The 19,840-nt window shown below is 55.8% G+C and overlaps 1 protein-coding gene and 1 non-coding gene across 11 annotated transcripts in view; one reads left to right on the top strand and one right to left on the bottom strand.

The window, feature by feature from the left end:
- JADE2 (jade family PHD finger 2) overlaps nt 1-19,245 on the top strand; it is a 58,170-nt gene extending 38,925 nt beyond the window's left edge. For 6 of the 10 annotated variants that reach the window (XM_026454509.2, XM_026454508.1, XM_026454507.2 and 3 more), the window contains exons 8-12: nt 150-266; nt 1,789-2,253; nt 9,672-9,789; nt 12,789-12,917; nt 14,526-19,245. In XM_026454509.2, coding sequence (XP_026310294.1) covers nt 150-266; nt 1,789-2,253; nt 9,672-9,789; nt 12,789-12,917; nt 14,526-15,349 — 1,653 coding nt within the window. In that variant the 3' untranslated portion in view covers nt 15,350-19,245. The remainder of the gene's footprint in view (nt 1-149; nt 267-1,788; nt 2,254-9,671; nt 9,790-12,788; nt 12,918-14,525) is intronic. The other 4 variants (XM_026454514.2, XM_026454515.1, XM_026454512.2 and 1 more) reach the window with 3 other exon arrangements.
- On the bottom strand, nt 14,167-14,226 carry LOC111531023. The gene has a single exon (XR_002728108.1). It is a non-coding gene; the product is annotated as a U7 small nuclear RNA (small nuclear RNA).
- Nucleotides 19,246-19,840: the final 595 nt, after the last annotated feature.

Genomic DNA, 19,840 nt, shown 5'->3' with positions numbered 1-19,840 from the left:
TTGGTATTAGGAGGGACTTGGGATTTAGGGGCTCAGCCACTGCCCTGTCTGCCCACCACCTAGTTTCAGCAGACAGACCCCCATTTTGGAGATCCCTGGAGGCAGGCTGGGGATGAGAGGAATGATACAGCCCCCTGTGTCCTGCCCAGGTCAGCATCGGCTGCCCAGAGAAGATGGAGCCCATCACCAAGATCTCGCATATCCCAGCCAGCCGCTGGGCTCTGTCCTGCAGCCTCTGCAAGGAATGCACAGGCACCTGCATCCAGGTATGTGGACTGCTTCACCCTCCTGCAGCCAGGAGCCGGCTGAGAGAGAGGCATGCTTGGGGCCTCGAACAGCAGCTGCCACCACCCTCTCCCGTCCATGGGGCTGCAGACTGATGTGCCCCAGAGGGGTGTGGGACTGGGGCCAGAGTCTGAATTGCACCTGCTGGGGAGCATTTCTCCATCCTCTGGTCTTTTAGGGAGTGGGAACAGACCTGGGAAACCAAGGCTCACCACCCTGTTGGAGTGCTGAGAACTCTGGCTTTCCCTGAAAGCAAGTGTCTTGGGGCTCGATGAATATATTAGCCTCACTTCTGACATTGAACTTGACACATTAGGGGTTAAGAATCAAACTTCTCCTCTAGCTAAGCTAATAGACTCTCCTGACACTGGGAGAGCTGTACCAGTCTGTCTTTAGCAAAGTCTAGTCCCAAAGTCTAGCGTGCATGAGAATTTACCTGGAGGGCTCGGTAAACATAGACTGCTGAGCCTACTCCTGAGAGGCTCTGACTCAGTAGGTCTGGAGTGAAGCTGAGAACTTGCATTTCTAACAAGCTCCCAGGGGATGTTGATGCCTTGGGTCTATAGTTTAGGAGTGCAGGTGGGAGTCATCCTTTGTTCGCCTCATCTTTTAGGAACAGAGTTGTCATTGTAAACATTAGTTGTGCCTCCACTCATCCATGGACCTTCAAAAGGATTTGTGAGTGCAGCATAAGCAGTCGTAATAGTTGGGTGCATGATTGCTGACACGGTTATCAGCTGCCCACAGCCATCATCCAAGGCTAAGAGAGAGGGTCAAGCCTGAAGCTGTCTGGACGAAAGGAGAGGGAAGGGGTCTAAGTCCAGCCCCTCTTCCCAGAGGACAAAAAGGGGACCACAATCCCCATCTTAGATGAGCCAGTGACCCATCATCAGCCTTTCTTTTGATGCTCTGTGATGCCAAAGTCATTTTGCCCACACAAAAATGCAGCTTGAGGCCAGGCATGGTGGCTCACACCTGGAATGCCAGCACTTTGGGAGGCCAAGGCAGGTGGATCACCTGAGGTCAGGAGTTCGAGACCAGCCTGGCCAACATGGTGAAACCTCATCTCTAAAAATACAAAAACTAGGTGGTGCACGCCTGTAGTCCTAGCTACTTGGGAGTCTGAGGCAGGAGAATCTCTTGAACCTGGGAAGCGGAGGTTGCAGTGAGATGGAGCCACTGCACTCCAGCCTGGGCAACAGAGTGAGACTCTCTCTCAAAAAAAAAATGCAGCTTGTCCCCAGAGGTGTTTCTCAACTGTCTTCTGATTGACTCCCCAGGGCACATGGTGTTGAATGGGCTTCCTTTCCGGGCGCCCCAGAGCTCCTTCTTCTCCCCTGCCATAAGTCCCATCCTGCACAGGAGGTCGGGAGCCCACGCCATTCTATTTAGGTTCTCACCAGCATTGTGCATTCTCAGTAGAGCCCTGGGGGAAGCCCCTCTGTCTTCTCCCCTCCCACCAGGCTCCCTCCATGTCTGATGCTGCTCCTCCTTTCCCCTCAGTGTTCCATGCCTTCCTGCGTCACAGCATTCCATGTCACATGCGCCTTTGACCACAGCCTGGAAATGCGGACTATATTAGCAGACAATGATGAGGTCAAGTTCAAGTCATTCTGCCAGGAGCACAGTGATGGGGGCCCACGTAATGAGCCCACATCTGAGCCTGCAGAGCCCAGCCAGGCTGGCGAGGACCTAGAAAAGGTGACCCTGCGCAAGCAGCGGCTGCAGCAGCTAGAGGAGGACTTCTACGAGCTGGTGGAACCTGCTGAGGTGGCCGAGCGGCTGGACCTGGCTGAGGTGCTGGTCGACTTCATCTACCAGTACTGGAAGCTGAAGAGGAAAGCCAATGCCAACCAGCCGCTGCTGACCCCCAAGACCGACGAGGTGGACAACCTGGCCCAGCAGGAGCAGGACGTCCTCTACCGCCGCCTGAAGCTCTTCACCCATCTGCGGCAGGACCTAGAAAGGGTGAGTCAGCATGCTGCCTGCCCGGCCACCTGCCTGGTGGGTCCAGGAGTCCTTTCCGTGCCACAGTCACTGCCCTGGAGCAGCGAGGACCCACCAGGACTCAAACTGGGAGCTCTGGTGGACCGGCACTGCTGCAGGAGCCTGCCAAGTGGCTGAGGGCTTTCAGGTCCCAAAGAGTATGGGGGTGACTGACACTTTACAGAACAGAGAAGAGCCCAGTTCTTGAGTCTCTGAGTCCCTCTTGTGCCAGCCCTATCACAGGCCTGGTGAATGGTGGGGGCCCTGCCAAAGTCATGAGACTGGGAGCACCAGAGCTAGGGCGAGGACCCGGGCTTCTAGCACTTGCTTGCCTCTGTGTGCCCTGCCTGGTCCTAACACATGAGCTCGTGTTGAGAATCTGAGGTAGAGGAGGAACTGGGGCTTCCCAAGCTGTCCCTGTAACTCATGCTGAAAGCCAGGAGCATCAAGAGCCAGGAGCAGCCAAACAGGCATGTGCCGGGCCAGGGCACGGTAGATGGGTAAACGCGGCTCCGTGGGGTGCAGCGCAAAGAGAACAGAGGCACGAAGGAGACAGGGTGGACTCAAGGAACGGTGGAGTGGAAGGAGGAGGTGAAAGGAGCTGGTAGATCACACAAGGCTGGGCTGGTGGATCACAGTGTGTCTGGAAGCTGCAGAAGTGCTAAGGAGGGACTGACACATTGTGGCTGGGACTTCCACCCATCACTTCCTGGAGGAGAAGTCCGAGGAATGGGTGGGCTGGCTGAAAACCGCCCCCAGCTGTGTGCTAGGAAATAGATGACGGTGGCTTGGTCCAGGGGGGCTGAGTGAAATGCAGCAGGATTTCTGGATCCTTGTCCAGTCCTCTGAACCCCATAGGCTGTTCTGGCCTCTCCTCTCTGGGACATTTCTAGGGTTCCAGAGCATATGGGACCATGTCACAGTGTCTCCCCTGGGTTCGGACACACATGCTCGCCCTCTCCCTGGGTCCTGTCAGGAAACAGCTCTGGGCAGGAGCACGCAGGGAGCTTTGTGTGACCGGAAACAGCTGCTTTTCTTATCTGCATCACAGTGGGCAAGGCTGTAAAATGGGTAGAACATCTCCGGGGGTGTTGCACTGTCAGGGAAGTGGCACTGGACCCAACTTCCTCACTCCTCTCCTTCCTCCTCATCTGCCCTGGAGCCTGCTCAAGAGGGAGATGACCTGTTGGCCCCGGAGCACACTCGCTGCCTGGCAGCCAGCTTGCCACCAGGCCAGAAGGAAGAGGTGGGGGTGGGAGGAACCAATGTCCCTGGCTTCAGCCAGGACAGAGGGCAAGGCCATCTACATTGCAGCCACCACCTCCTGGCCAGCCCAGCCTCCTGTCACATGTGGCAGGGGCATCAGGTGTAAGACCTTCTGAGACTGAAGCTGCTTCCAGAGTCTTTTTCAGGCCACCATGTCTCCACCTGCTGGATCTCCAGGGGAAACACCTGCTTTCACTCCTACTGTTTCCCAAACATCCCCTCAGAACTGACTTCCCACCGGGCGCGGTGGCTCAAGCCTGTAATCCCAGCACTTTGGGAGGCCGAGACGGGCGGATCACGAGGTCAGGAGATCAAGACCATCCTGGCTACCATGGTGAAACCCCGTCTCTACTAAAAAAAATACAAAAAACTAGCCAGGCGAGGTGGCAGGCGCCTGTAGTCCCAGCTACTCGGGAGGCTGAGGCAGGAGAATGGCGTGAACCCGGGAGGCGGAGTTTGCAGTGAGCTGAGATCCAGCCACTGCACTCCAGCCTGGGTGACAGAGCGAGACTCCGTCTCAAAAAAAAAAAAAAAAAAAAACTGACTTCCCTGTTCTGTGCTGGGCAGCCCATGTGTCTGTTCCTGGCTGGGTTGTCCAGGGAGGTCAAGGGCTGACTCACTTATGTAGTCATCATCCTGGAAAAAGAGACTTGAGGAAGATCCTCCCAGCCTTGCTGAGCAGATGAGGAAACGGGGGCTCGGAAAGACGAATAACAGGAAGCCTTAGAGGAACTCCATCCCAGGGGTTTTGAGCTTGAATTTGGACCTCAGTCAGGGGCAGAAAAGGAGTTGTTGGCTTATTCTCTAGTCTGTAAATTTCCTGGACAAAAGCTTCCCCTTATCAGCCCCCTAATCTTCCCACCCCAGTCTCAGCTGGTTCAGGTGGGGCCTGGGGCTGAGGTTGGCAGGCTCTGGGGTTCTGGGGAATGAGAGCTGCTGCACAGACCCCTCCAGTGGGGGCCAGAACACTCCAGAGTCAGGTGTGAACCATCCCACTCCTCCTCCAGGAAGAGGAAGCGGGGCCAATTTTGAAGTACGTGCAGCCTCTTATGGCTCAGGGGGCCCTGTCAAATGCTGCTTCTTGAGCAGCCACCAAGCTGGACTGGCGGGCACCAGCTTCGATGAGAGCAGGGCATGCACAGCCCTGGCAGGGCCGAGGAGGGACAACCATGAGCCAAGCTGACCCCCATCGGTGGCCCAGCCTCAAGGCCTCTCCTGGTCACACATTTGCAACTTGGGTGAATGAACAGCGACAGGAACCCTGCCACGGGGGAGGCTTTCTGCAAAGGCCCGTGGTGGTTGGTGGCCTGGCCAGCAGGCCCAGTCTCGGACCATGGCCCAGTGCCAGCAGCCGGGAGTATCTAGCCTGTAACTGAGCACTCCGCCAGCCTGGGCGGGAATCATCGGAGGATGGGGCAGGGCTTGAGGTCGAGGCCTTGATAGCCTGACTTTGCATCCAGTTCCTGCACTCCCAGCTCTGTGCCTTCTTTGTTTCAGTTTCTACTTCTCTGAGTTTCAGTTTCTTTGTCTGTAAAATGGGAATAAGGATCAGACCGACCTTGGGGTCACAGTGCGTGTGAGGGGCAGAGCTTAGCACAGTGCCCTCCATTGTTGGCCGTGATTGTTGCTACTGTCCTGGCCCCTCAGCATTTGGCTCTTACAAGAAGGGAGGCCAGCCCGTGCGCTCTGAGGGTGGGCTCCACAGAGGACCAAAAGGGCAGGCCCAGTGCTAGGGCCTGGGAACCTAGCATCCTTCCAGATTGATTCGTTCCTCCTCAGCCAGGCAGGGGTTTTGCTGAGAGAAACAGGAGCCTGGGCTGTGGCCATCATGAAATCCCATTTTATGGTCAACCAGATGTGCTTTCCTAAAATTTCAGCGTTGGGCCTCGGCCCCAGCGGACCCTCGGAAGGCATGGCCACTGCAGCCTCCTAGAGTTATTTATGGCTGACAAAAAAAAAAAAAATTGCAGCACTGTTGATCAGCCCGACAAGTGCCGGCTGCTGTCCCCTAGCAACCACGCTGACAAGCAGGCTGTGCGGGGACTTGCTGCTTGTAGCTCTGGCTCTGGTCACCAGAAGTTTATTTGGGAGCCTGACCTGGCCTGAGGAGGAGGCTGAGAGGGTGGAGGCAGCTCTAAGACACACACCTGCCCAGAGGATGACATGGGACAACTTCCCCAGGAGGGAAAGACTCAGCAGGAAGTAGGTAGTAGGTCCTGGCCTCAGTGCCTGGATGGTGGTCCACTTGGCCTCCCACCAAAGCCATCCTTGTCCTGGGCAGCTCCAGCCTCCAGACATCTGGCTCTTCTGCCCCTGTGCCTCCCATCTCCAGAGCTCCCCCAACCCATTAGTGCCCCCTGCCTCACCCAAGCCCAGTCACCACCTTCAGCTGTTCCCAGGTCAGTAACCCAAAAATCGTCACTTCCTCCTCCCTGCCCACAGTCTCCTGCTCTCCCTGCTGACTTGTCTCCCAGACTCTCCACCCTTCTATGTCCTGCTTTCTTCATTCACTCCCTGTTTGGCACTGGCCTGCTATGCCCCAACCCTTGTCCCTCGCTGAGGCCAGACCCCTGGCAGAGCCTCACCCACTAAGAGCCACTCCCTCCATGAGGAGAAATCCCACAGTGCTGAGCAGGGCAGTCCCTGCCGCAGACCCCATCTCATCCCTGCTGCCCACGTGCTGGGCCCTGCCTCCCTCAGGACAGCCTCCCCTCTGTCCTCACACCAGGGCCTCTAACTTCTGCCAGCCGAGACTCTCGGTCCATTCTCTTCCCTTCCCTCCTGTCTTCCTTCCCCCACAGGGTCTCTTTTCTGGCCCACACCTGCAGCTCACGAGTCTGTCTTTTCTTCTTCCTTTCTGTGGGTCCTTTTCCACCAACATTTGAATCTGTTCAACCCTCTCTCATCTTCAAAAGCGAATCCTCCCTCCCTATTTCCCTCTAGTCGTGGGTTCCTCTGCTCCCACCCCCATCTCTCCTTTCCTGTCATCCCTCATGGTATTTGCATCCTTGCTGCCCACTCTGGCCGGATTTCCGCCACATCCCAGAGCCTGCCACCTGGGCCGTCTGCAGCCTCCCCCGCCTACCTCTGCATCCCCCGACCCTCTCAGCAGTGGCTGCCACAATCAGACCTGCGCTTAGTCTTGGAGTCCTTTTCCTGTGATGCTCTGACCAGGTCCCCACTGAGGTCCCGGTTTACCCCCTCCCTCCCTGGCCACTCCTTGGCCTCAATGGTCATCCATCACTCTCCCCTGACTGTTCACTCCGAGGGCTGGAGGCCTCAGGCTCCACTGTCTTTCACGGTTGCCCACAGTTTTGCCCCACGTGGGGGTGCTGGCTGCCCCTCCCTCTTGAGCTCCACACCAAGTCCCTTCCAAAGGCTGCCGGTGTCTCATGCCCAGCATCCCTGTTAGTTTCCTAGGCCTGCCTGCCTGCCTGCCACCGGCTGGATGGTGAGATTCATCCTCACGGTTCTGGAGGCTGGAAGCCCAAGGTTGAGGTGTCAGCAGGATTAGTTCCTGCCGGGGGCTCTGCGGGAGAGTCTCTTCGTGCCTCCCAGCTTCTGGTGGTTGCCAGGAATCTTTGCTGTTCCTTGGTCTGCGGACATCTGTCTAGCCTCTGCCTCTGCCTCTGCCAGGTCACATGGCCTTCTCCCTCTAGGCCCCTGTGTCAGGACTCCACTCATAGTAGATCAAGGGCCCACCCTAATATAGTATGACATCATCTTAACTATTTATATCTGCAGAGACCCTATTTCCAAATAAGGTCACATTGCAAGGGTCCCAGTAAAAATGAATTTGGGGGACACTATTCAATCCCGTACAGAAGCCACTGCAGGTGGGAGAAGGGAAGAAGGGAGAAGGGAAGTGTCTCACCACTCTGTGAAAATCCACCCCTGGGCCGAGCTCGATGGCTCATGCCTGTAATCCCAGCACTTTGGGAATCCAAGGCGGGCAGATCAGGAGGTCAGGAGTTCGAGACCAGCCTGGCCAGCATGGTAAAACCTCATCTCTACTAAAAATACAAAAATTAGCCGGGTGTGGTGGCAGACGCCTGTAATCCCAGCTACATGGGAGGCGGAGGCAGGAGAATCGCTTGAACCCAGGAGGCAGAGTTTGCAGTGAGCCGAGATCATGCCACTGCACTCCAGCCTAGGCGACAGAGCGAGACCCTGTCTCAAAAGAAAAAAAAGAAAATCCTTGGCTTCCTTTGGCCTGGCTCAGTCAAGCCTCAGCGCCTGCCCTCCTCCCTTGCCAGCCCCACCACTCCTCACTGCTCCCTTCAGACTCCTGCCATGAGGCTCTGCTCTGCCTCCCTCCGGCCTGGATTCCTCGCTCCCAGGCTCTGCCCCCGCCGTGTGATCAACTCCCACTCCCACTGGCTGCTGGTGTGTCCAAGACGCCTTGCTCAGCACCCCCAAGTGTGGGTCGGAGCCACCTGGTCCTGTTAGTAGTTGGTCAGCACCTACCTACCCTGAGAAGAAAGGGGTCCCCGCGGCGTTGCTTGCTTGAGTCCAGGGCTCCGCACAGTGCAAGTCCACAGAGCTATAACCAGTGCTTAAGGCTGTGGGGGAAGGAGGCTGGTTGGAGGGTGGTTTTAGGAGGTCCAGGTTTTGACAGAAAGGTGGGCCATCCCGGTAGGCTAGAGCCAGGGCTCACAGGCTGGGTCCAGGTGGTTGCAGCCCAGGGTGGCCCCCTGGAGTGGTACTGGCCATAGGGATAGGTGGAGCTGAGGCTCAGAGGTGGATGGCGTGGTGCTCACGGTCTGAGCTGAGGGCGCGCACACCAGCGTGGAAGGCCACGGAGAGTCCATGCAGAGCGCATCGGGTGGAGGCCTGAGGCTGGAGCCACCTTTGTGGTATATCCTTCACAGCCGGGCTCAGGAAAGAAAGGAGGATGCCCATACCCAGAAGAGAGGTCTGATCTTGGCTGCCCTCGAACTGGGAGAAATGATGGTTATGCCAACAGGCAGGGGGTCTGGAACCAGAGGTCACCCCAGCTTAAGGACATGAAGACTGAACTCAGCCTTGAAGATGGAACCCAACGGGAAACAGCCTGGTCCCAGCTGGAAAGACCCTGGTGGGACCCAGGATTCAAGCTGAGCAGCTTTGGCCAGCTGTCCCTGATAATGGAGTCTCCATCCTGTGCTGAAGACCAAGGAAGTGTCTCAAGGGAGAGGGCTTGGTCTTGGCTCCGGAAGTGTGGCCTGCCCTGAGAGCAGCCAGGGAGGGATGGCCCACTAGGGTAAGGTGCCAGGTGGGCAGGCAGCAGCATGGTCCATCCTGCAGATGCTTCCTGTGGGACCACCTATAGGAGGGGCCCATGTCCCATGAGCTTAGAAGCTGGTATCTAAGGCCCCAAGGGGCTCTTCTCAGCTGGCCTTGAGGCAGTCAGAGAGGCCTCTGTCTCCTCTGCTGAGGAGTTCTGTTCCTGGCAGACTGAAGGTGGCTGTGTGGATGTGGAAGCCTTGGCCAGCATGGCATGAGCCTGGCTCAGGTCCCAGTGCAGCGGGTAGACATGGGTTGGCTGCAGGCTGGGCACAGTTGGGTTAGGACTTCCTTTCTGCTCAAAGCTATTCTGCTGGCGTTCTCTCTGGCTGCAAGTACCAGGGCCACTTGTGGCTCAGGACACATGTTAGTTTTTGCCATGCCGTTTGTGTCTGAAGAATTTCTTTACTGGGAAAGAAAGGCCTTGGACAGGAGGCAGAGGGATGAAGTTGGTGACCTGGTGAGACCCTGATGAGACTGCAGGCACTGTGGTTATAGAGGAGAGCAACCATGTTGGCAGGGCCTTGGGAGGCAGCATGGCTGACCTTACCAGGAAGGTAAGACTCCGAGGAGGAAGTGGGCATGCTGGGCTGATCTAACCAGATGCTCTCCCCTGGCCGCTCTGGCTCAGCCAGGGACCACAGGGCCGAGGCTGTGTGTGGCCTTAGGATTTGTGTCCGAGACATGCAGCACAGGGCTGAGGATGCGCTCAGGGTCTGGGAATTGGTTTGCAGATGTTCTGGGCAGGATAGGCTATGGTGGTAACCTGTGCCCCCGGCACTGTCTCTACCCATAGCAAGGTCCCCAGAGCTGGGAGGTCTGGGGTGTTTGCCTGTGAGTAAGGTGGAAAATCTCTCTTGTTTTCTCAGGTTAGAAATCTGTGCTACATGGTGACAAGGCGCGAGAGAACGAAACACGCCATCTGCAAACTCCAGGAGCAGATATTCCACCTGCAGATGAAACTTATTGAACAGGATCTGTGTCGAGGTAGGCGCCTTCCCCACCTGCCGCCGCCACCTCCGTGTGCCCTCTCTTGCGGGGCTGGGTCCCAACGAGGGTGTGTCTTTGGACCCTAGTGGGGTACCTGCATGGAGCCAGGGGCCACTGGCCCCCACCCCTACCTTCACCATCCAGTTAGTAGGCCCAGACGGGGGCCTGCCAGAGTCCTGGGTTGTGTGTCACTAGGCAAAGAGCCAGAGGTTGGAATGTGGGCATCAGGGCTGCCCTCAGGGAGCTTTCTGGTTGACTAGGCCACAGCAGTTCAGGAGCTGATTGCATGTGAACAGGTACAAAGAAGTAGTCCTAGTGGCTTTCTGCTGGTGCTGAGGCAGGAAGGGCCAGAAGCTGGTGAGCTTCCCTGAACCCTGGTGTGCCTGGGAGTCAGTTTTGAAGAAGGCAGCTGCCCCAGAGATGTGACGGGACCTGGCTATTGTTTCTGTCTGACCCTAACAGGATTCTTGCCCTGCATCTGCAGTGTTTTCTGCTGTTTTATTCTTATTCTTCTTATTCTCTTGGTGTCACATGTGTTTAATGGGTGTGGAAATCAAAGGCTGAAGGAAGCTCTGACATTGATCTTATCTGTTAATTGTGGATATTGCCAGACACAGGACCCTTCCTGGAGCATATACATGTTAAGAAGAGCAACACTTAGCCCCCAAAGCGGTACCCCAGTGTTCCGTTTACATGCAGCAGAAATAGCTGGGTGGAGAGAGATTTTGAGCCAGGGTCTGCCAATGCCACTTCAGCCTCGGAGCTGAGCTGGGCCTGGAGTGGAGAGGAGGGAGGAAAGCTGCTGAGCCACCATTGGAGCAAATGACTGAGGACCTCTGCTGCCCCTACTTCTGCCTGAGAGCTGAGCTGACCTGATTGTGCTTTGGCATCACCATCCACTCTGGCCCCAACATCTAGCCTTGCCAAGTTCAGGTGCTAGTCGTGGCCATGCAGAGCTCACCATGTACCCAAAGACTGTGGCAGCTTCCTGGCTGCTGGAGCTTTCCAGGCCCCCTGTCTTCTGTTTATTCATTCAGCCAGCATTAACTGAGCATGGATTGGATAGGGTTCCTGCCCTTGTGGAACACACCATCTGGAGAGAGAAAGGAACGTGGTATCGCAGAGGCTACAGTTGCTGCCAGTGCAGGGATAGAAGTATCAGGGATGTCTTCCCAGAAGCAGTGATGCTCCGACAACATCTCAGGCCTCCTAGCACTTGGCTGTGGCCACATATCGGCTGCAGAAGGAGAAGCCCACGCAAAGCATCCACAGTTGAGGAAGCAGAGGGTGGCAAGCCAAAGCCGTGCCCTGAGGCACGGGATTCCAGAAGCGTGGTCAAGAGCCTGGAGGGTTCACATCCCTGCATTGGTTCTGGGGACATTTGCAACTCCTCGTCTTGAGTGTCAACAACAGGCAACTGTTTGTTCAGGGCAGGGCGGGGCATTTGGAGACGACTGGTTTGCCCTGTCCAAAGCTGCTGCTCACACTGTTTTGAGGCTTGACGCTTGGGGTGGGTCATGGGCTGTGTGCATGTCGGCGAGGCTGTCTGACTTGGCGGCTGGAAAAGGCCTCCTAGTGGAGATGATATTTGGGCTGTGAGCTGAATCAGGTGAAGGATAGGACAAGAAAACTGCGTATTTGGAGACTTAGTGGCCAGAACATGTCTTGGCAGAGAAACCGGAAGGAGGCTGGAATGGCTGCACCAGGCAGAAGGAAGACACCTAAAGTGGGGGTGATGGGTAACCAGGGTCACATGTGCAAGATCTTGTAGCCTGGGGGAGGAGCTTACACTGCCCTGAGAGCAGTGGGGAGCCTCTCCAGGAGCCTGCCTCCAGTGTATCTGGGCATTGGTTACATGCCATGTTACAGATGAGATTGCCCAGGCCCGGTGGCTCATGCCTAAAATCCCAGCACTTTGGGAGTCCACAGTGGGAAAATCACTTGAAGCCAGGTGTTCCAGACCAACCTGTCTGTACAAAAAAAATTACAAAAATTAGCTGAGCATGGTGACACATGCCTGTCTTCCTAGCTGCTTGGGGAGCAGAAGTAGGAGGATTGCTTGAGCGAGCTGTGATTACACCACTGCACTCCAGCCTGGATAACAGAGCCAGGCTCTGGCTCTAAAAAATAAATAAATAAACAGATGTGGCCAGGCACAGTGGCTCACACCTGTAATCCCAGCACTTTGGGAGGCCAAGGTGGAAGGATTACTGGAGCCCAAGAGTTCAAGACCAGTCCGGGCAACATAGTAAGATCCTGTCTCTACAAAATTTGAAAATTAGCCAGGTGTGGTGGCGTGTCCCTGTGGTCCCAGTTACTCAGGAGGCTGAGGCTAAAGGATCACTTGAGCCTGGGAGGTCAAGTCTGCAGTAAACTATGATTGTACTACTGCGCTCCATCATGGGCAACAGAGCAAGACTCGGTCTCAAAACAAACCAAAACAGATGAGACTGAGGCCTAGCCTGAACTGAAAGGATACAAGGGCCAGAGATGCGCCCTGAATCTCCCATCCAGTTCACTGCCTGACTTTGAAAGCCAACCAAGAGACTAATGCAGGAGACTGGTTCGAGGGAGCTGACCCTGGTGTGAGGAATGGACCCCAAGCCTCTCGACCCCTCAGATAGTGTTCCTTCCACTGACACGTCTAGCTCCTCAGCCTGGCATTCAAGGCCCTGACCTGTCCAGACTCCCCTCCAGCCATTCTTCCCACCACCCACACTCTCTCCCAAGGCTGCAGGTTGTGCAGGTCAGACTAGAGTCCAGGTCCTGCAAGGGCCCCTTCTTGTGGCCCTGTGGCCACCCCAAGTCCCCCATAGGGCACAGTGGACAATTGGCTCACCCCACCACGCCAGCCGTCCCCTGGCTTCAACCTTTTTGCTGTAGAGGGTGAGCACTGACTGATGGAGGACTCCTGGGTTGCCACGTAGGGATCTTGGTGCTGACTGAGGCCACTCAGGGTAACCATCTCCCTCCTCATCTCGCTTTCCCTGACACAGAGCGGTCTGGGAGGAGAGCAAAGGGCAAGAAGAGTGACTCGAAGAGGAAGGGCTGCGAGGGCTCCAAGGGCAGCACTGAGAAGAAAGAGAAAGTGAAGGCGGGGCCTGACTCAGTCCTGGGGCAGCTGGGTGAGTGAGGGCCATGCTGGCCTGCAGACACGGGCAGGCTTGACCGTCACCACACTTGCAGCTCTGCCCTGCAGAAGGCCAGCTGCACAGAATAGGAGACTGAGGCTCAAGAGCGGTAACCAGGCCCTTGCTTGCCCAGGTGCACACACCCTCCACCCACAAAGGAGACAGATCTCAGAGCCCCGTGTGACATCCTGGGAAATGCCCCTTCCGTAGACCTGGATGGAGGCTGGACCACGCCCATTCAGGAACTGTCCGGTCATTTCCCTGGCTGGGTCCTGGTGGCTGGATTTTCCCAGAGTCCCCCAGGACAGACCCCATGCTGGGAGGGGCGGATCTACCAGAAAGCCCCATCCTTGTCTTACTCTCCCAGAATCCTCTAAATAGGCCCTTCCTGCAACAGCAGCGGACTTTCCTGGAGCTACCCAGAGATACCCAGAGGAGTGGCTGCAGGCCCTGGCCCTGCCCATCACCCCCAGTGTCCCAGGCCTCCTGTTAGGCAGAGCAGCCTAGTGGGAGCAGTGTGACTCGTGGACCTCACGTGCTTCCTCCAGAGATCTCGGGGAGCGCCGTGGGGTCCCCTTCCAGACCTTGCCCCTGGGACAGAAGCCCCAGGTCATCCTTTCTGTCCCTCTGTCTCAACAAGGGGACAACCCAGGCATGGTGGTGCATGCTTGTATTCCCAGCTGCTCAGGAGGCTGAGTTGGGAGGATCACTTGATCCCATGAGGCTGAGGCTGCAGTGCACCATGATCATGCTGCTGCGCTCCAGCCTGGGTGACAGAGCAAGACCATGTTCCTTCATTTCACGCCCCTCTCGCAAAAAGAAGGGGATAACTTGGGTGTGTAACAGGAAACCCAGTCTCACGTCTCGCCAGCTGTCCCCTCCCAAGACCGCGGTAAGGGAGGAAGGATCTGCCTCCCTCACATCTGCCGGCATCTCACTTGCCTCCTCTCTCCCCTGACATCCAGGAGGGACTGGATAGTGCTTGCTACCCCTATTCGTGCCTGATCCCTTTATCCAAGCTCTTTGCTGCAAGCTCTGGGAGGCAACGCTTATAAAGACCGAGTGCCCTCTGGTGGCCTGAGGGCATTTTCCTCCAGATTCCTCCTTCCCCAACCCCACCAGAGTGGGAGTGGTGGGCAGGGCCAACTTCGTGGGTAGCTGGGTAGCAACCTATGCCATTGCACAGGGTCCTTGTTCTTGGTTTAATGCTCTGCTGCTGCCACCTTGAATTTTTTTCCCCACGGCAGGCTTTCTGGTAAAATCCAAAAAACCTGCTAGACAAACTAAAAGAGCTGTAACACTCCACCTTGAAATTCTTAATAATATTTGAACAAGGAGCCTGTATTTTCATTTTATACTCCATCCCACAAATTATGAAGCCCATCTTGAGGGCAGCACGTCCTTCTGGAGAGAAGGGTATAAGTAGTCCCAACTCTTTGGTGGTGTTGGCAGGAGGGATGGACAAAGGTAGCTCACCTGGGTCTGGCACGGGGGGACAGAGAGAAGAAGCTGCAAGGTGGTGTGCCGGGAGCGTCAGCGGGCTTCCTGGAAAGGTGGGACACGCGTCTGCTGGCATCTCACTTGCCTCCTCTCCCCCCTCAGCAGGCCTGTCCACCTCATTCCCCATCGACGGCACCTTCTTCAACAGCTGGCTGGCACAGTCAGTGCAGATCACAGCCGAGAACATGGCCATGAGCGAGTGGCCGCTGAACAATGGGCATCGCGAGGACCCTGCTCCGGGGCTGCTGTCAGAGGAGCTGCTGCAGGATGAGGAGACGCTGCTCAGCTTCATGCGGGACCCCTCGCTGCGACCTGGCGACCCTGCTAGGAAGGCCCGAGGCCGCACCCGCCTGCCTGCCAAGAAGAAACCAGCACCACCACCACTGCAGGACGGGCCTGGTTCACGGACGACTCCAGACAAAGCCCCCAAGAAGACCTGGGGCCAGGATGCAGGCAGCGGCAAGGGGGTTCAGGGGCCACCTGCCAGGAAGCCACCACGCCGGACGCCTTCTCACTTGCCATCCAGCCCTGCGGCCGGGGACTGTCCCATCCTAGCCACCCCTGAAGGCCCCCCACCACTGGCCCCTGAGACCCCGGACGAGGCAGCCTCAGTAGCTGCTGACTCAGATGTCCAAGTGCCTGGCCCTGCAGCGAGCCCTAAGCCTTTGGGCCGGCTCCGGCCGCCCCGCGAGAGCAAGGTAACCCGGAGACTGCCGGGTGCCAGACCTGATGCTGGGATGGGACCACCTTCAGCTGTGGCTGAGAGGCCCAAGGTCAGCCTGCATTTTGACACTGAGACTGATGGCTACTTCTCTGATGGGGAGATGAGCGACTCAGATGTAGAGGCCGAGGACGGTGGGGTGCAGCGGGGTCCCCGGGAGGCAGGGGCAGAGGAGGTGGTCCGCATGGGCGTACTGGCCTCCTAACTCACCCCCTTCCCTGTCCCGGGCCCTGCCCTGGTCCCCCAACAAGGCCTCAGCCCAGTCTCAACTGCCATTTCCAGTCTCTGCTGAGTGTCCCAGACCCTCGAGGCTGCCACTCCGTCGTGGTTTTATTTTTAATATAGAGAGAGTTTTGAATTCTACACTGTTGTCTTTCCTCTGTGCTGGCCTAGGACGTTAGGATTCCTTCCATGGCTCCGGCCGCCAGGACCCTGCCAGGTCCCGTGCACCATCCCTGCCCTGCCCACGTGGTATTGCTGGGCTCCTGGCTAGAAGCGGGCAAGGTGGAGAAGAGCTCAGGACTCCAGCCCGCTGCCACGGGGTGACACAGATTGTCGTTTGGGCATTATTTCATGGCAGATGGGCCAGTCCAGGGCCTACCCCGCCTTGCCCCCAGATTCCACTGGGATCCATTTGGGGGGTCCTGCTGCACTCCACCGGTCCCCAAGGAAGTATAATAAACAATACCCAGCCAGAGTCTACTCACTGTCACAAGCACAACGAGTTTATATGAGAAAGCACTGAGGGGGTGCAGAGGGCCCGCTGGTTCCAGGGGAACCGAAAGCTGTTCCTGATCAGCCCGTATCATCTGAGGCCTGCCTGCCCACCCTGCCACCCTCCCCTCCCTTGCTGCTCTGCCCCTGCCAGTGCCCAGCCCAGCGGCTCTGGGAAGGGGTTCCCAGAATCCCTCCTGAGCTGTGCCATTTACTCAGGGGACTCCCAAACAGCCAGCTGCCAGTGCAGGTGGAGGGCTGTAAGGGAGGGCCAGTGCCCAGACAGGGTCATGGGGCTCAGACCAGCCCACTGTAGAGAATCACTCTGGGGCTCCAACTTCCTTCCTTCCTTCGGGGCCAGTCTCGGCTGAAGTCTGGTCACTCAGACAGAGCTGACCAGATCAGGCCGCTTGCCTTTTCAAGTTTCCTAGTCCTGCTAAGAGATGAGCTTCTTCCGCGGTTTCCTTTTGGAAACTCCTCCTTCCAACAAGCAGTGGGATCCCGGGGCCCAGGGCGGGCCGGTGTTGGCTGCTGGGGCTGTTGTAAGTCTTGCTGGATGTTCCCCTGTTCCTGAGCCTTAACCCCTTGCCCAGCCATCCCCCGTGTCCTGCCTTCCCCGCCCCTGCCCCCCCCTTAGGTCCCAGGTAGTTGCTCTGAAGAGTTTCAGTAGAGTGGCCCCAGGGTGATAGCTCAGGGAACAACAAAAAAGGAATTCCGTGAAAACATTTTTTTTTCTTTGATGAATTACTCCTGGGTCACTTCCGCCACTGGTAAAGCCAGAACTTCTCCAACAAGAACCTTGCAAAAAGTCCAGTGAATCAGTCGAATCATTCTGTGGATGCCAAAGAATATTTTGACCATAATACAGCACAGCCTGGACCTGACAACTTGTCACTTGGACTTTTTTTAAAATGGAGTTCTCTAGCATCAAAGTATAGAAACACGTTCATTGTACACACCCAAGGAGAAGAGCCCGAGCGCTCGGAAGAGGATGCTTTTCTGCTGCTGAAGTGTACCTGGGTGTTAGATTTCAGATCCTGGGCTGAGCCCACTGTGAGCTTTCCTAAACTCTGAGAGTCACAGAGGGGAAAGATACTGACAGTGAAACCAGCATGGAAAATGTCTTTACCATGTGGTTCCCTCCTCCCCAAATACATAAAGCAAATAAGCAGGATGGGGAACAGCTTGACCTTCATCCACCCCTAACTCCAAAACTATCAAGGTACGACAGTGGCATTGTCATCGACACTCAGTTTCATGTGAATTTTAGCAAAACAGGAAACAAAGATAATGACTCAGTTCAGAGGATCGGACAAATGTATCTAGTCCAGGTGGACTTGGAGGGAGTGGGGTGGGCTTCAAGGATTCTGGGCATTGGGATGGCATGAGCTACCCCGTAGAGTTTAGTCTGCCTGCCCGCCTTGGTAGTAGTGACCAGTCAGTGTCAGCATCAGCGTCCCAACCCCAGTCTCTGTTTACTGCCTTTGAACAGAACTTCTTCCTTCCCCATGCTTTGGGTCACCTCGGGCTGCAACCGTGTCTGTGCCAGATGGCCCAGTCTGACCCTGCAGGAAGCAAAGAGGTGACCTTAAAGAACAACCAAACTGCCAGGGGTCCCGGAAAGCCCAGGGTCTAGCAGTCTCCGCACTTGGCCCCTTGCCCCTTCACACCATCCTAGGACAGGGACTGGGCCTCCCTGGTGGCAGGGGTGGGCGGAGAATTAGGGAGAGGGTGCAACGAGTCTGGCCCCTTGCGTCAGGGTGGCTGGTGTTCTTCCAAGAGCCTCTGCTCATGTTGTTGGCCTCTGGATTCTGTTCCTTCTTCATTGGCTATTGCTTTGGACTGGACTGTCGCTGAGCCTGTGTCCTGCAGAACCCAGATGTCTGTTAGGCTGGCTGGCTGCTGCGAGGGGATGGGGGTGGCCTTTCACTTGGGGAGCCCTTTCACTCCCAGGCCAAGCCCCGGAGCAGGCTTCTCCAGGTAGCTGTCTCCACCTCCAGGATGTCCACCAGGCTGCAAGGAGAAGGATGCCAGCCACCCATCCTCCCTGAGTTCCCAGCCTTTCCCCCGTTAGTCACAGCCGCTTCTCTCTTTTTCCGGTCTGCTGCCCCCAGTGTAGAGGGCTTTGCTGACCCTGAGACCAAGCAAGGCAGGTTCCTTTTCCAGGCCAGAGGCGGAGGTGGATCTTTCTCTTGACCACGTCTCCCCACTCGTACTGCTCCTCCACAGGGAGGGAGAAGCTGCTCTGTAACTCATTCTGGCTATCATCCCCCTTCTCACTGACCTGACCGCCCACCACCTCCTTCCCCCTCATCGTGTGACAAAGGATAATGTGCAAGAAAAGTATTTTTATGTATCATAAATGTATTTTGAGACAAATGAGAAGAAGAAAGGTAGAAGGGTTTATTTTATTAAATGAGCCTGACTTTGTGACAGTGTGTGAGCATTTGCAATGTAAGGGCCTCAGCTTCCTTGGAGAAGCCACCCCAGGTTTCCAGACAAAGATGTTGAATTGTTTGTGGGGGGTGTGCCAGGCCACGTCTCGTGTGTCCGCGTGCAGGCATGCCTGTGTGTACTGTGTATGGGCACACTATGGGACTAGCTGGGACAATTCCTAGAGATTCAACTGCCCAATTCTAACAAACATTGGCAGCGGCTGAACTTGGCATTTCCTTGCTAACTGCCAGATGTGGCCAACCTCTGCCCATGTGCAAACCACTGAAAAATGATCTGGATTTCTGTAGCAAAGCCCTTGGGGAGGGCACTCTCCCATGCTCTTGGCCTCGCTGGCCACATTGGCCAATGAGCCAGGGCTGGAGTCTGAGACCTTTGGTTGTTCTTTAAGGCACCTCCTGCCACTTTCTCCCTCAGAGGCACAAACACTTTGTGTTCCACGTGAGTTTGAGGGGACGGTGGGGGGAATGATATGAATGTCACAGGAGGAGACACCTTCTGTCTTTGTTTCAAAGAAAGTAATGTGCCATTTGTTAATATACAAGAGAAATATTGAAAATATATTGAAAAGAGCAATTTTAAATTATTTTTGGCTTATGTTGCAATATTTATTTTCTTGTATTAGAAAAGATTCCTTTGTAGAGAAAAAATGTATTTTTCATTAACGCAAAGACCTATTTCTCCTTTTTGTACATTGTCCATGTTCGCAACCCTTAACGAGCAATAGAATGTATGGTCACCTGGGTGTGGCCAATGCCCGCTGTGCCCTGCATGATTCTGTGTTGCCGCTGCTGCATAGTTCCCAGCCCCATCCTTTCCTGCTCACTCACGGGGGCTTCCAGACCCCAGCCCCACCAGGGCTTGTGTCATAGGGAGCCCTTTGCACTCCTCGTGTGTTGGCAAACGCAGTTAATAAAGCAATGTTTTCTGTGCTGGCTGGTATGAGGCTCCATTGCATTGGATGGGGTAGGGAACCCTGGGAGTCCCACACACACACCTGACAATGGGCTCAGCAAAACCACAAGATCCCTGAGTTTTCCAAGGGATCTGCTGCCACCTCCTAAGGAATCATCGTAAAGATGCTCAGTGCACACCAAGGGCTATAATTTCAGAGCAGTATTTCTATTTTTCATTGTTATTATTATTTTTTGAGACAGGGTTTCACTCTGTTGCCGAGGCTGGAGTTCAGTCGTGCAATCTTGACTCACTGCAGCCTCGACATCCTGGGCTCAAGTGATCCTCCCACCTCAGCCTCCCGAGTAGCTGGGACTACAGGTGTGTGCCAACCATGCCTGGTTGATTTTGGTAATTTTGTAGAGATGGGATTTCGCCACGTTGCCCAGGCTGGTCTCAAATTGCTGGGCCCAAGTGATCCATCCTCCTCGGCCTCCTGAAGTCCTGGTACTACAGGCGTGAGCCACCGCACCTAGCCTCAGGGCGGTATTTCATTTGATCTTCAATATATTCCTGTGGAATTGAGAGGATGAGGGATGCACCCAAAGTCAAAGATGTGCTAAGAGGTAAAGCT

The sequence above is a fragment of the Piliocolobus tephrosceles genome, chromosome 4 (genome assembly GCF_002776525.5).
Source record: "Piliocolobus tephrosceles isolate RC106 chromosome 4, ASM277652v3, whole genome shotgun sequence".
NCBI classification, from domain to species: Eukaryota; Metazoa; Chordata; class Mammalia; order Primates; family Cercopithecidae; genus Piliocolobus; species Piliocolobus tephrosceles.
Note: the sequence above shows the minus strand (reverse complement) of the source record. Positions and strands in the feature narration are given on the sequence as shown.